The 14,113-nt window shown below is 33.8% G+C and overlaps 1 protein-coding gene across 1 annotated transcript; it reads left to right on the top strand.

The window, feature by feature from the left end:
• Positions 1-3,814: 3,814 nt before the first annotated feature.
• LOC118196207 (uncharacterized) lies at positions 3,815-12,356 on the top strand. The gene is made up of 2 exons (XM_035367625.2): positions 3,815-3,971; positions 9,816-12,356. Exons 1-2 carry the CDS (start codon positions 3,960-3,962, stop codon positions 12,000-12,002), a joined length of 2,199 nt encoding a protein of 732 aa, XP_035223516.1. The 5' UTR covers positions 3,815-3,959; the 3' UTR covers positions 12,003-12,356.
• The last annotated feature ends 1,757 nt before the right edge of the window (positions 12,357-14,113 follow it).

Below are 14,113 nucleotides of genomic sequence, written 5' to 3'. Positions count from 1 at the left end.
ATCCGATAACTGCATTTCTAAAAGAAACGGAAATAACCTATTCAGAATTAGACGATAACGAGTGGTTACAAGACTTAATGTTTTTGACTGATTTCATGGAACATTTGCAAACACTGAATTTACAATTGCAGGAGAAAGATAAAATAATGTTTGACCTCTCACAGTGTATATTTAGTTGTCAAACTAAATTACAACTTTTTCAAAAGGACCTTAAAAATAAAACAGTTTGTCATTTTCCTCGAATTCAAAAATTTTGTTCCAATATTAAACAAGAAAAACTAAACGAATGTATAAAAAAGGCTAGAAAGAATATTGACAGAATTCCAAAATAGATTTCAAGACTTGAAATATTTTAAATCGTCTCTTGATTTCTTTCTGAATCCATTTGAAATTAACATAATTCAAAGTGAGTTTTCCATTTCCAATATAATTATGACCCAAAAAGCATCTGAAGAATTAGAATTAATAGAGATGCAAGAAGATCCAGCTCAATTAAAATATAAGTCGAAGCCGAATACTGAATTTTGGAAATTTGTAGCAGGATCGAAGTATCCTGAATTAAAAAAGGCTGCTTGTCGAATTATTTCAATATTCGGAACAACGTACTTATGTTAATCATTTTATTACACTTTAAAATTCGTGAAATCCAAACACCGATCAGTATTAACTAGCCAGCATCTCAAAGAATTACTGTCACTAGTTATTCACCAAATTTTAAAGAATTATCAAGAAAAGTAAAATAAATGTGTTTAATTTTTAATATTTAAATTGAATGCACGTATTTTGTACTTTTATTTATATGTTTTCAATAAATATCATTTTGGTAAAAAAAATTTAATACCTTTTAAATACGTATTTAATTGCGGCTCTCGAAAAATTTCAAATTTTTAAAAATGGCTCGGACTTTTAAGGAGCTTGGCCACCTCTGTTATATACTCTTTAAAAAAAGAAGAAGAAAATTGCTGTTAACGAAACATTATTGAACAATTAAAATTAAAGCCGACTAAACCATAACGCGTTTTCATAAAATGTTTTCTTATATCGTTAATTTAGCTAACTGATATTTTACATATATGGTTAACAATTATATTAATGACAATATATCTGGCTAAATGTAGCTTTTACTTTTTCAAAAGTTCAAATTAGATGAGCTTATAAATTTAATATGTCGTTGATTAGTACATAAGGACTTCAAAGATTTTAATTTTTTAAGCTTTAATTTAGTTCACCAGTGGTCTTTCACTGCTAGCGAAATTTTGTGATGGATTTTTAACCTACATCCCAATAAGCTATAGAGTTCAAATTTTGCACACTCACTGCTTATTAATGACTATGCAATGTGGTGAAATGATTTTTTTTTCAAAATTTTATTAGAGTTTTCTTATTTAATGTTAAAACGAGTTTTTTTGCATATATCTTTGTTTAACGAACGAACTAAACATTTCAAAATTGACTGTTTGCACCATCGAATAGAGCGGAAAAAATATCTTTTGCATGAAACTTTTAATGTTATTTCTGAATCCTTGTTTGAAGTTTCAAGACTCTCTCGACTTTTTAGGCTATTTGTCGTTAATTATTTTGAAATTTCCTGTAAAAATATATGGGACAGAAAGTTTTGAAATTTTCACAGATTATAAAGCAAATTTTGCGCCCTCTTTTAAAACAAGAATGATAAAAAAATATTGAGCGATTTTCTGCACTTTTTCAAAATATTTGTTGCAGTCTGAACCACACAGAAGATAAAAAGGATTTCTCGTGGAAAAATTGCTTCTGTGTTTGCCATCTTGGAGCAGTTAATGACGAACTGGCGATATTTTAGAGATCAAGTAAATTAGTAAATCAATTAGCTCAAGTAAAATGCTCGTTGTAAAGCTGTTATTATATTCCAGTTCCTAAAAACGAATATTCAAAACGATTTCTTCATTCTGTGAGTGACGTTCAGTTATTATTCTCTAGTTCATAATTTCCTTTTAATTTATTGTTCGTGTTTGAATAACGAATAAAATTTTCATCACTGATAACGTGTAATAGAGACTAAAATAAAAAAATAAAACATAATTTAAAAAAAAAAGGTTTTTCTGGAATAAGCTTTTATTTAAAACGAGTATAATAATCAGTGCACTAAAAGGAGATAGATAATTTACCACATGACTTAACGAGAATAATAAATTAAATAAGGAAAACCCATGACCTCAGTCTATGTGTTTAGGTTATGGAGGTAGAAATATATGGAGCCGACATCATGCCCGTCGAAGTTGGAAAATCAATCATCTTTTACCCCACTCCCTTTTACCAGCCCTCGTCAACCCTTTCGTTACAAATCTATGGGTATTCTACCAAAAGAATGGATTCTATGTGCCTCGACGATATTCTCGATAATATTTCCGATATTTTTTTTTTTTTTTTTTTTTTTTTTTTTTTTTCAGTTTAAAGTGATGAAATGGTTTTTTTTACTTTCTTACTGGATGTTAAGAAAGAACTGAAGCATCAAAAAATAAAAAATAAGCTTTCATACATACGCCGATTTTACATATAAAACAGTTTATATTTTCATTATTTCTGCTTTCTTTTGTGTTAAAATTCCTTAGTATGAATTTGTATAAAAAAAATTAAACTGGGAAAAAAAAAAAAAAAAAGTGAAAGCTTTCAAATTTTATATTACGCCTAAAGAGACTTTTTTTTTTTTTTTTCATTTACACATACCTACACGTTTCGAAAGCATTTGGGCTAAGAAAATTTAAAAACAGCATATCTTTAGAATTTCGGATAGACAGTCTCGCGCGCTGGAGAAAGAATATTTATTTCGCACAGTGTGTTGCCCCTGCTCTCTTTGAAATCATTCAGTTTCTTAATCAAAAATTTTTTTAAGTTTAAAAAATGTGAAATAGATCATTAAAAAAATTCGAAATTTGAGATTCGGGCTTCCAGGTGCCCATATTCCAGTGGAGGACAACGTTTTTCAAAATTTGATGGCTCTAGGTATTGTCGTTTTTTCACAATGCGAGAAACAAACATACATTCATGAAGATTTTTCATTTTATAATACAGAGCCTTAATATTTTAGATGGCAACAATTTGAAAAGTGATACAGGCATTTATAGTGATTCGAAGTTTCTGGGCTAACGCCCTTTCGGGCTAGTAATTCTATTTACATAATTCATCTGCAGTTTTATGTCGCGAATAATGAAAGCGTGGGTCACTTAAATAAAGAAATCTATCCAATTAATTAAACTAAGTTTAGATTTAATTTAAACATAATTTTGACCATTTTGCTGAGATTTCATGTGAAAATTATGAAAATAAGAAATCTTGGCAATAATTTTAAAAAATATTTATGATTGAATTCTATAAAGTTTCGATAACAATTCAATGAATGTCCTTAAGTGACCCATTATTGATTCGTTTATCCTACTATAGATTTCAAAAAATTTCATTCACACAAAACAGCAAACTTGTTCCCGTAAGCTTAATAAAAAAACCACTAGAAATTTCATAACGCAGAATCCTGAACCTAACCTAACCGGAGAATTATTTTTTAATCCAATGTAACTAACAGCTCATTCGTATTCCTAACAAGTTGATTTAACCAATTATTCCAGTCACAGTCTATTTGAAATCGGAAAAAACATAAAAAAAAGGACAAAATATCCGCCGGAAAGAACGAGGAGGGTGTGAAAAAAACTAGACCGAGTCCAAGGTAGCGGATGGTTCAGAAGAAGCAATTGGGCGCGGTTCTCTCTTGCCCTGGGGCGACAGAATCAGAAGAAGCATCTAGGAGGCTGCTTCAACAGGGCAGGGGAGTTTACGCAAAAAAATATTTGTACTTGACCCAATTTATGGTCGCCAATGAGACAATGCAGACTCCGTACCGCTTGTACCAGGTTTCGAACCCCGTATTTAAAGGGTAAGAGAAGACCCAAAGGAATCATTCTCAATCCCACCAGCATTCGAAGAGCATCATGATTCGACTCGTAAGTACTTCTTCGAATTGATAGTTGTTATCAAAAGAAAGACTTCTTTCAGTTGATATTCGATTTCTTCAGTGATTAGGACTCAAATCAGAATTTAAACGAATATTTGTTTTAAAATAACCGTTTTTTCAAGTGTAAATAGTCAGTTGTTTTTAAGTGTAATAGTGAAAATAATTTAATGGTTAAATATAATATTTAAGATAATTAATTACTCAAATATAATTTGATCAAAACAGTTAGTGCTTCGCATTTAGAAAAAAATCATAGAGTTTTTTGTGCTAAAATTTAATTCAATTTATACTGTGGAAAATGCACTTGATATTAATAATTTCAATATGCCATTGAAAGAAATATTATAGCTCAAGTTTAGCTTATATATATTGCTATGTTAATATTAAACTGCAAAGCTTTAAGAGAAAAGTCGTAAGAAAATCAATGACTTTAGTTGAAAGAAAGGTTTCCCCCTCCCCTTCCATATTTTAGGCTTCGACGTGCGTTCCTTCTAATGCTATTTATATGCATATACATATGTACTGGCAGATTTCCTGGATGCTTTCATAAAAGTCGACTCTTAGAATATATTGTAATGATTTTAATACATTTCCCTAAATTTCTCAAAATGCCGAATCTATGAAGTAAGGTGGATGAATGATTAAGAACAGCTTAGCATTTCTTTACAGTAAACTGAACTACGATGCTGACGGCAGTATGCGGAAAAGAACTTAAAGACACAGTGTGGAATATGTCAGAATAATAGGTTTTAGTTCCTTTTTCACTTTTTGGATTGAGCTGAGAAAAAGTGATATTTTGGTATTGCATACCGAGATGTCGTACATATATTATCCTATATGTAATTTTTCTTTTCTTTTTTTTTTTTTTTTTTTTTTTTGATTGAGCTGAGAAAATTTGATATTATATACTGAGATGTCGTACGTATTCTCCAATGTGTAAATTTTTAGAATTTTGTGTCAGCCTATAGCACGGTTTATGAACGAACACACATAATGCTCTAAAATATAATAAGCACAATGTAACTAATGTTATTAACTGGTGTGTAAGCTATATTAACACACAGCAATTGTTTATAAGTAAGCAGACCATGATGTTTCTCTATGCTATAAAAGTGATAAATTTTAATACTATGATTCCATTTACAAGATCTTGAATTAAATATGTGTCCTGCAATTTAACATGTCTTATAAATTTGAAGGTACATTTAAAATTTTATAATTTTAAAAGGATAAAAATTACAGTATCTAATTAATATTTAATAATATTAGATTTGTAACAGCACCTAATTTATTACAAATTTAATATTATTATTTGAAATTTTATTTCAACAATTTATTTGCTTCAACGATGATAGTTCTTTCTTTTAAAAGTAAGCTAATTTTATAGTTCCTATTCTGGTAAATGCAAATTTAGAAAGAATGAGAAAAAGAAAACTGCTCTTCAAAATTCATGCTTTATTGTAAAATATTCCTTCAAACGCTATCACTGCCTTCGTAGTGTAATTGGACAGCACGTCTGACTGGCACCAGGAAGGTCTGAAGTTCGAGTCCTGGCTAGGGCATCACTGATTTTTCATACTTCCGCCCCCCTTTTTTTCAGTAGCGGACAGTAGCCATTATAGGCATTAGCCACTACTAGGTCGGAAGCGATGGTCACTTTATTATGGAAGCCCCTAGTAAGTGAGCCGCCGTTGCCTCTAGTGAAGGGACAGCACAACTACGTCTATGAACAAAGTCAGGTTTATGAGCGGGCAACCAGACCCCAAATGGTCACCGAAAGAAACTAAGACAACGTCAAAATCCCTGAGATTGACCAACGGAGGCGAAACCCCGAGGGCAGCCTTTGAAAATCAAATATGTAGAGATCACACACCCGGAGACAAACTTGACAGCTCGATCCCTAACGAGCCTGAACGGACCACCGAATAATCAGCGGCTCTAGTCCTATGTACTCCTGGTGTCGAGGCTGCCTAAGTACAACTCTCAGCCAGCACGCCGAAGGTTAGCCCTCAGTTGACCCGCAGGGGCACCTATGGATGAACAGATAATTCATATCTATGCCTTCTCCGGAATTCGGGACCTAGCTTCGATTCCAGTCGAACGGGCTGGCTGCATGGGGGATTTCGTGATTTTCCCCATATATGTATAATGTGTATACGAGCCAATTTCCCTTAGAAAGTCCTCACTGAAAGCATCTCTTTTCTTAGGTAGATTAGCCCTTATACCTTCATTTGCTTCTTAATTTTATATTCGAAAACGACGAAACACGATCTTAATTAATTAATGGTGATTATATAGAGAGATTCCAATTCACAGAGCCGTGCCAAGATATTTTTTCACCTGAGGCAAAAAGGTAAAGGCGCGCCCCTATATATATATATATATATACATCAAAATAGCTATATTTGTATTAAACAAAAGTAAATGTATTAAATCAAAATATCATAATTCTTATAGAATAATTATACCATAATCCTTAAAGTATTTTTTAATCGTAGCTTTATAAATTCAGAAAAATAATATAGCCAATTATTTATAACTTTCAAATGAAAATGTTAAAAAATTCTTTTTTGATAAATAAGAAATAACACCGAAATACACATTGCACTAATTTTCAGGTTTTCTTGCAAAGTCTTCCTATTGTTTCATTAATTTACGTTTGCCGAAGCTTGTTTCCCGTAATACTAATTGACCAATTTAAAAACATAATTAAACTAATTTCCGAATTCTTATAGCGAATTTCGCGCCCCTTCTAGTAATTCACCTGAGACACAAAACAGCTTTTCATTGTGAAAAAAATTTGAATTTAATTAAATATGCTTTAATTGAATTCAAGTTTTAATTTACAAAACTGACTGACATTTTATGTACTAATCTTCATAAAAAAAATATACGGAAACAGAATTCTTTTAATAATACAATGACGCTCACGTTAAGTAGTGTAATTCTTTTATCGATTTCTATTTACAAAGGTTTATAACACATAATTTTTACCAAATTCCGGAGTTTTGGACACACCGTGGAATATTAATCAATAAAAAAGCTTAAGATCTTAATTAATACAAAATTATTTTAAATGAAGTATTTTGTTCTGATGATAAAAACGTTCTATACTTTTTTTTTTTTTTTTTTATCTATTTTCTATTTCTGTAAATTGTATTCATTACCTTTAGATTCTAAAAGGCTGGAATAAGGATTAAAATTAAATCATACAAACTTTACAATAAGTTATCTAACCTACTACAAAGCGTTAGTTACAATAATTAAAACCTGTTATAAATTATTTAAATAATGTCATCAGAGGTAAGTTATGTCATTCATTGATAAAATAACGGATTCGAAAAAATATGAAAGCTCTTGATAATCATTTTAGTTTGATCTATGGAAAACAAAAACAAATCGAAGTAGTTTCGATAAAGAACGAACTATTCATTTTTGCCAAAACATGAACCCTATACAAAAGACAAATTGTGCGTTATTAAGTTGCCTGTAACTATGATGTTTACTACAGTCAGATGATTATTGTACAGATCACAGTCGGAAGCTCTAAATTTAAAATTTAATTGTGACTAACATTTTAACGAAAATTATAAAGTTGGTATTGATCCAGACACTGAATTTAAGTTCTATAACCTTACTAGGCAAATGAGCGAGTTATGGCAATGTCTGAAATAGTATGACACAGACCTACGAAGGTTTAAATAATCTTTTAATTTAGTCTGAACTTTTAGCATAAAAGGCACGGCCTGTGCAACAGATAAACCACTACTTGTGGCGATGTAAATTAAGAAATAACAGTGAACTATTGAGGAAGGACTCTCAAACTTAGAATTAAGCCCAGTATTAAAATTTCTGATTACGACTATAACAGTTTGGAAAATATGGATAGGCCTATGGCCCAACTAAATATATGGATCATGTAAATATGCAACTCTAATAATTTGACATGTGTTTATTTATGTATTTATTTTCATTCCTCTTATCTGCTACTCTTCGAATTTTCTGTCTGCATTCTCATTTTTGTGAATGTTATAGGTATATGTATATAATTATTCCATGTTCATGTCTTAGTATATGAAATTTTGTATTTGATAATTCTTAATGGATTCAATTTGCCTATGTTTGCACTACCTCATTTTTGTCACTGTCACCAGTTCGTCAACTTTTCTGCTCGCACTCATTTATACCAGCCTTAACAGTAAGTCAGTTGTTATTAATACGTTAACGAGTATTATCCTATCTGGACTTAATAAAATTATTTTAAAAAAACCTATTCAATTTATTATATACCACCGGTTATTGTATACCACCTTTCGAAATTATCAAACTATTCTAGAAGGGGTAGAGCCTTGGCTCAGGCACCCTGGTGTCTCAAACACCGTTCTACAGGTTGAGAGAGAATTAAGATGCCCATACATGGTTATAATGCCCCAACCCCTAGAGAATATCCAAGAAGGCACAACTCCCTGGGCAACCCAGGGGATCAATTTTATATGCACATAGCCTGGGGAAAAGTAACACAAATCAATGGCGACCAGCATGCAGTCACCAACAAAAATAGATACATCGTAGACTGCCTCTATAGCCTATCTAGACTGCTGACCAAGGGGAGTCAAGACAACGTTCGAAACATAACCATGTAACGTCCCCATAACCAAGGGTTAGACAATACAGTACTAATACAGTCTCTGACGAGCCTGAACTGACCAACGAAGAAACGATTGTTCTTTTCACTGTAAAAAACTGATTATTTACCCCAAAAGTCAAGTCTGTCTAGGTACAGAACCTAGTAAAAACGCCGAAAGTCTTCCCCAGTCGACCCCCGGAGGCAAAATAAGAAATAATAGTCAATTCATTTGAAACGTTGATCAGCAGTTTAAAATTGCCCAGGCAATAAACTAAGCTATAGACTGGCTCAATTGGTTTTACCGGCGCGTAATTTTTAAAGCAATGGGCTAGCGAAAATGCCAAAGCCGGAATAATTGCTTTTAGATGTAGAGTTGACAAGATTCTAACACGGGTATACGAGTGCCAGAAGCTCTGCGTCTGAGAGATCCAAAACCCTCAGCTTATACTTAAAGCCTTCTGGTGAGAAATACGAAAGGAAAAAGTCATAATAAAGATCAAAATCTGAGTAATTGCTTAGTTTAACATATGAACCTTACAAAATAGTTAAAATAATATAAATTTAAATTTAATTTAAGCCACTTAATTTATTATATATCCACAATAACTACTATCGTACTTCAAAACATTAAGAGAATATTCCCATAGCTAAAACTACATTATGTAAAATTTTCCTCCACCCAAATTTATGTTGCGGGATAACATTTTTCCCTTCTTGCTGTAAGAAAGAGGTAAGATTTTACCTTTATTTAGTAATATATAGCAATTTAATACATGTAAGCTTCGGGCTGTAACTTGAATACTGGTGACTAACATAATTTATTCTTTTCTTGGCGTTGATATCAGTTGATAAGGTCAAAATACATTTCGAATGAAAAATGAGCGTTATCCTTCTCAAAAGTAAAGATCTCTCGTTTTGCCTTTCGAAGTGGATGTATGTTTTCACCTGAAACAAATTTAATGAAAGCTGGATATTGGCTATTAAAAACGGGGTAGTTACCCCCTTACAAAATGCATCTCCCTCCCATCAAATGTAACTCATGCATTTTATCGCAATTTATTCAGCAAGGAAGTTTTGTTTATAATAAATGTAGAAAGTATTCAATCACATTACAATTCTCGATGCTAAATGCATATATTAATTTACAATATGGAGCTTACCTCTGAATGGAAAACTAATTTGTAATTTAATATTTCTATTTTACAGGGAGCCGTAATTCTTTTAGCTGTGGCTTGCACAGCAGCTCCTTTGGGAAATACGGGTGCTATTCTGTTTAGCAATGCTCTTCACAAGGGTGCTCACCTGAAAGGACATGCGTACGCTGCCGAAGTTCATCACTCAGCTCCAGCTGCTCTTGCCTACTCCACTAGCCAACTGCATGGTTTGTCATCTCTGGCTCTTGCTCCCGCCGTAAGCAAGGGTTATGCTTATTCCTCTGAAGTGCGCCATGCAGGTCCAGCTGTTGCAGTAGCTGCAGCACCAGCTGCTGTCGCTGTTCATGGAGCTGCAGTTAAGGGACATGCGTATTCCACCGAAGTGCATCACACAGCTCCAGCAGCAGTTGCCTATTCGTCTCAAATCCATCATGCAGCACCTGCCGCAGTAGCATATTCATCTGAAGTTCATCATGCAGCACCTGCAGCTATTGCTGTCGGTGCCCCAGCTGCTGTCAAAGGGTATGCTTATTCTTCTGAAGTGCAACATGCAGCTCCCGCAGCTGTAGCATATTCCTCTGAAGTCCACCATGCAGCACCAGCAGCTGTCGCCGTAAGTGCCCCAGCAGTCAAAGGGTACGCTTATTCCTCTGAAGTTCACCATGCAGCACCTGCAGCTGTTGCCGTAAGTGCTCCAGCAGTCAAAGGATACGCTTATTCTTCTGAAGTTCAACATGCAGCTCCAGCAGCTGTTTCATATTCCTCCGAAGTTCACCATGCAGCACCTGCAGCTGTTGCCGTAAGTGCTCCAGCAGCTAAAGGATACGCTTATTCCTCAGAAGTTCACCATGCAGCACCTGCAGCTGTTGCCGTAAGTGCACCAGCAGTCAAAGGATACGCTTATTCTTCTGAAGTTCAACATGCAGCTCCCGCAGCAGCTGTTGCATACTCCTCCGAAGTTCACCATGCCGCACCTGCTGCTGTTGCCGTAAGTGCTCCAGCAGTCAAAGGATACGCTTATTCTTCTGAAGTTCACCATGCAGCTCCCACAGCTGTCGCTTATTCCTCTGAAATTCACCATGCCGCACCTGCTGCTGTTGCCGTAAGTGCTCCAGCAGTCAAAGGATACGCTTATTCTTCTGAGGTTCAACATGCAGCTCCCGCAGCTGTCGCTTATTCCTCTGAAGTCCATCACGCCGCCCCTGCAGCTGTTGCCTATTCATCTGAAGTTCATCACGCAGCACCAGCAGCTGTTGCTGTCAGCGGCCCAGCTGTCAAAGGGTACTCTTATTCCTCCGAAGTTCATCATGCAGCACCAGCCGCTGTTGAAGTAAGTGCCCCAGCTGTCAAAGGTTATGCTTATTCCTCTGAAGTGCAACATGCAGCAGCACCAGCTGCTGTAGCATATTCTTCAGAAGTTCATCACGCTGCGCCTGCAGCAGTAGCAGTGTCTGCCCCAGCAGCTGTAGTCTATTCTTCTCAAGTCCAGCATGCAGCTCAAGCAGCTAAAGGTCATGCTTATTCAGCCAAAATTGAGCATGGAAGCTCAGCTGCTGCTGCAGCACAGGCAGCTGCTCAAGGTTACGCTTCCGAAAACCAGCACGGAGCAGCTGGCGCACAGAAACTTGAACAGAGTCAACAAGGATTTTCTTACTCATCTGGAATTCAACATTCTGGCCCTGCAGCAGCTATTTCATACAGCTTTGGGGAGGAAAAAGCAGCTCAAGAATTTAAAGCACGAGAAGCTTCTAAGAAGAGTGAAGAATCAAAAGCAGCAGGGCAATTTTATTCTTCAGATATAAGCCAAGGAGCAGCTGCAGGTTCTGGAGCACCAAGGGGAGCTGAAGCAGTTAAAGGTTATGCTTATGCATCCGAAGTTCATCACGCAGCCCCAGCAGCAGTAGCAGTCCATGCAGCTCCAGCAGCAGTAGCAGTCCACGCAGCACCAGCGGCAGTAGCAGTACCCGCAGGAAGAGCTTACGCATATTCTTCTGAAGTCCATCATAGTTCCCCAGCTGTTGCTGCAGCTGTAGTTGCTGCCCCTGCAGTCAAAGGACATGCATATGCCACGGAAGTGCACCATGAAGGACCCGCTGTTGCAGTTGCTCATGGTCCAGCCTTTGGCGTTCGTACCAAAGCAGTCTCATACTCTACTGGAGTACATCACGCACCAGCTGCTGTCGAAACACATCATACAGTTATCAACAACTTCAAAGGCACACCTTTCGTAGGCCACTAAGATTATGAGAATAGCTTTTATATATTAGGCATTTTCAAATTAGTGGTGATGCGAACCAAAGAAAGCATGCTCAGCAAGACTAAGGCAATGGGGAATATTCTTTCATGAACTGTTCTTGTTGGTAGAGGTAATAAATCTCTCTCAGAATTTTATAATTTATGGATACAATGTGGTGCGAATGCTTCGAACTCCTTTCTTTCAGGAACTGTTCTTGTTAGTCGAGGTAATAATTCTCTTTCGAGAATTTCATAATTTATGGTTACAATATGGTGCGGAATGCTTAGAACTCTCACTAAATAAAAACAATTACATCATGTAATGAAAAATAAATGGAAGTTATTATAAAAAGTATAATGTAATGTTTTTATATTTAGTCACCATCTTACACAGTAATCATAAAAACGAAAAAAAAAAAAAATCCACCCAGAATTATTAACAAACACAATTAGAGTAAGTACATGAAATGACGTAACATTTAATTTTAATCAGTCACTGCTGTTTGACTACATGAAAAAACAACTATGCGTGTGCTTAAAATGCTTATGAAGTTTTACAAATTCAATTTATCTTAGACTAAAATACAAGGAATTTAAATATCAGTGAAACAATTATATTTCCTTTATAAAAAATGAATCTTAAAATAGAAAAGATGCATCATTAGGCGATGTGTTTATTAGACATGTACAAAATACGATCATCTGAAGTTATTCCTCAGTATAAAATTCCATTCAAAATTAATGCATTTCATTTTCATACTCAATAAGAAAAGTTCTAGTGAAACATAAATAAATTCAAAACACATAAATTTTAAAAGATGGTATCAAGCTTCATTAATTTAAATATAATTTCCTCAGTGTATTAAAAATAATTTTAAAATATGAAGTTGTCCTTTAAAATGTCTCATTTCAAGTACACATAATTTTTGTATTAATATTTCATTTCGGAATATTCAAAGATTTCTTTAGGAATTAAATATGTAATTCGAAACGTAAATAATCTGTCATTTCTGTGACATTGCCTTTTAAAATTATATTAGTTTACAAGAAGAAAATAAAATTTTCAGCTTTTAAAATATGATTTAGGGAAAATAAGCGGTGTTTAAAGTGTAGAGAGAAAATTGAATGCCGAGATTTCTAAAACTGCAATAACTAATTACAGAATAAATTAGATTTCGAAAAAACTTCTCATTAGACTAACAAAAAGTGATCATAAGTTATTACTTTTACTGCGCTTTTGAAACTGCACATAAATAAAATAATTTTGCAAGAAATATATTACCTTACAATGCATTGCAATCAAATGATAAAATAAACCGTTTGGTTCAAAATATACTTCTGAACTTAGAGCAATTTTTTAATTAACTTCCATGACCTAACTTTAATGAACTAGTTCTTAAATTAAGTATGAGTAAATATGTTTCATGCACTAAGTAAGAATAGCTGACTACTTTTACCTGAATTTACAATAAAACACTATAAAGTAACAAAAATATTATAAAAATTAATTTTCATTTTAAATCGTCAAATAAAGAAAAAAATGTAGAATACATGTATCTAAATTATGAAATAACTAAGCAGACTTTGAAAAAGGAATATTAAACTCTGAAAAAAAAAACTACTTATTGTTCAAAAGAAATGTGTAAGAAATGTAAAGTAATTTAAATTCATAATAAATATTATTACCGTAATATTTCAAAAACCTGGAGATTTATGATTTACAGTAGATCAAACAAAAAGTTACATTAACATACATTGTAATACACAACCACGCGTGGCTAGGATTTTTTTCCCGAAAGGAACTACACAGTGGGTGTTTAGACACTTTTAGAATGATTTCGATAAAGAATTTTTTTAAAAATGTGTTTGGAATAAAAATTTTAAATGAGAAATATCGTCTACTACTTTTAAATTTATTGTTCTTTCAAAATGTCACATGTTAACAAGCTCATGATGAAAAGGCATGTTTTTGGACTTTCCAAAGACAAAAATTCATACTCCACAATTAAAAAATGTTGTGCAATTCATGTAATTAAAGTTTCTAAGTGAAAAATAAGTTATATTATTAATCGGAAAGGAAAACCACCAGTCGCTACTCTTCTACATAGAAAGACG

Source organism: Stegodyphus dumicola, chromosome 3 (genome assembly GCF_044657685.1).
Source record: "Stegodyphus dumicola isolate Sdum_Otavi_A_Nest chromosome 3, ASM4465768v1".
Lineage (NCBI taxonomy): Eukaryota > Metazoa > Arthropoda > Arachnida > Araneae > Eresidae > Stegodyphus > Stegodyphus dumicola.
Note: the sequence above shows the minus strand (reverse complement) of the source record. Positions and strands in the feature narration are given on the sequence as shown.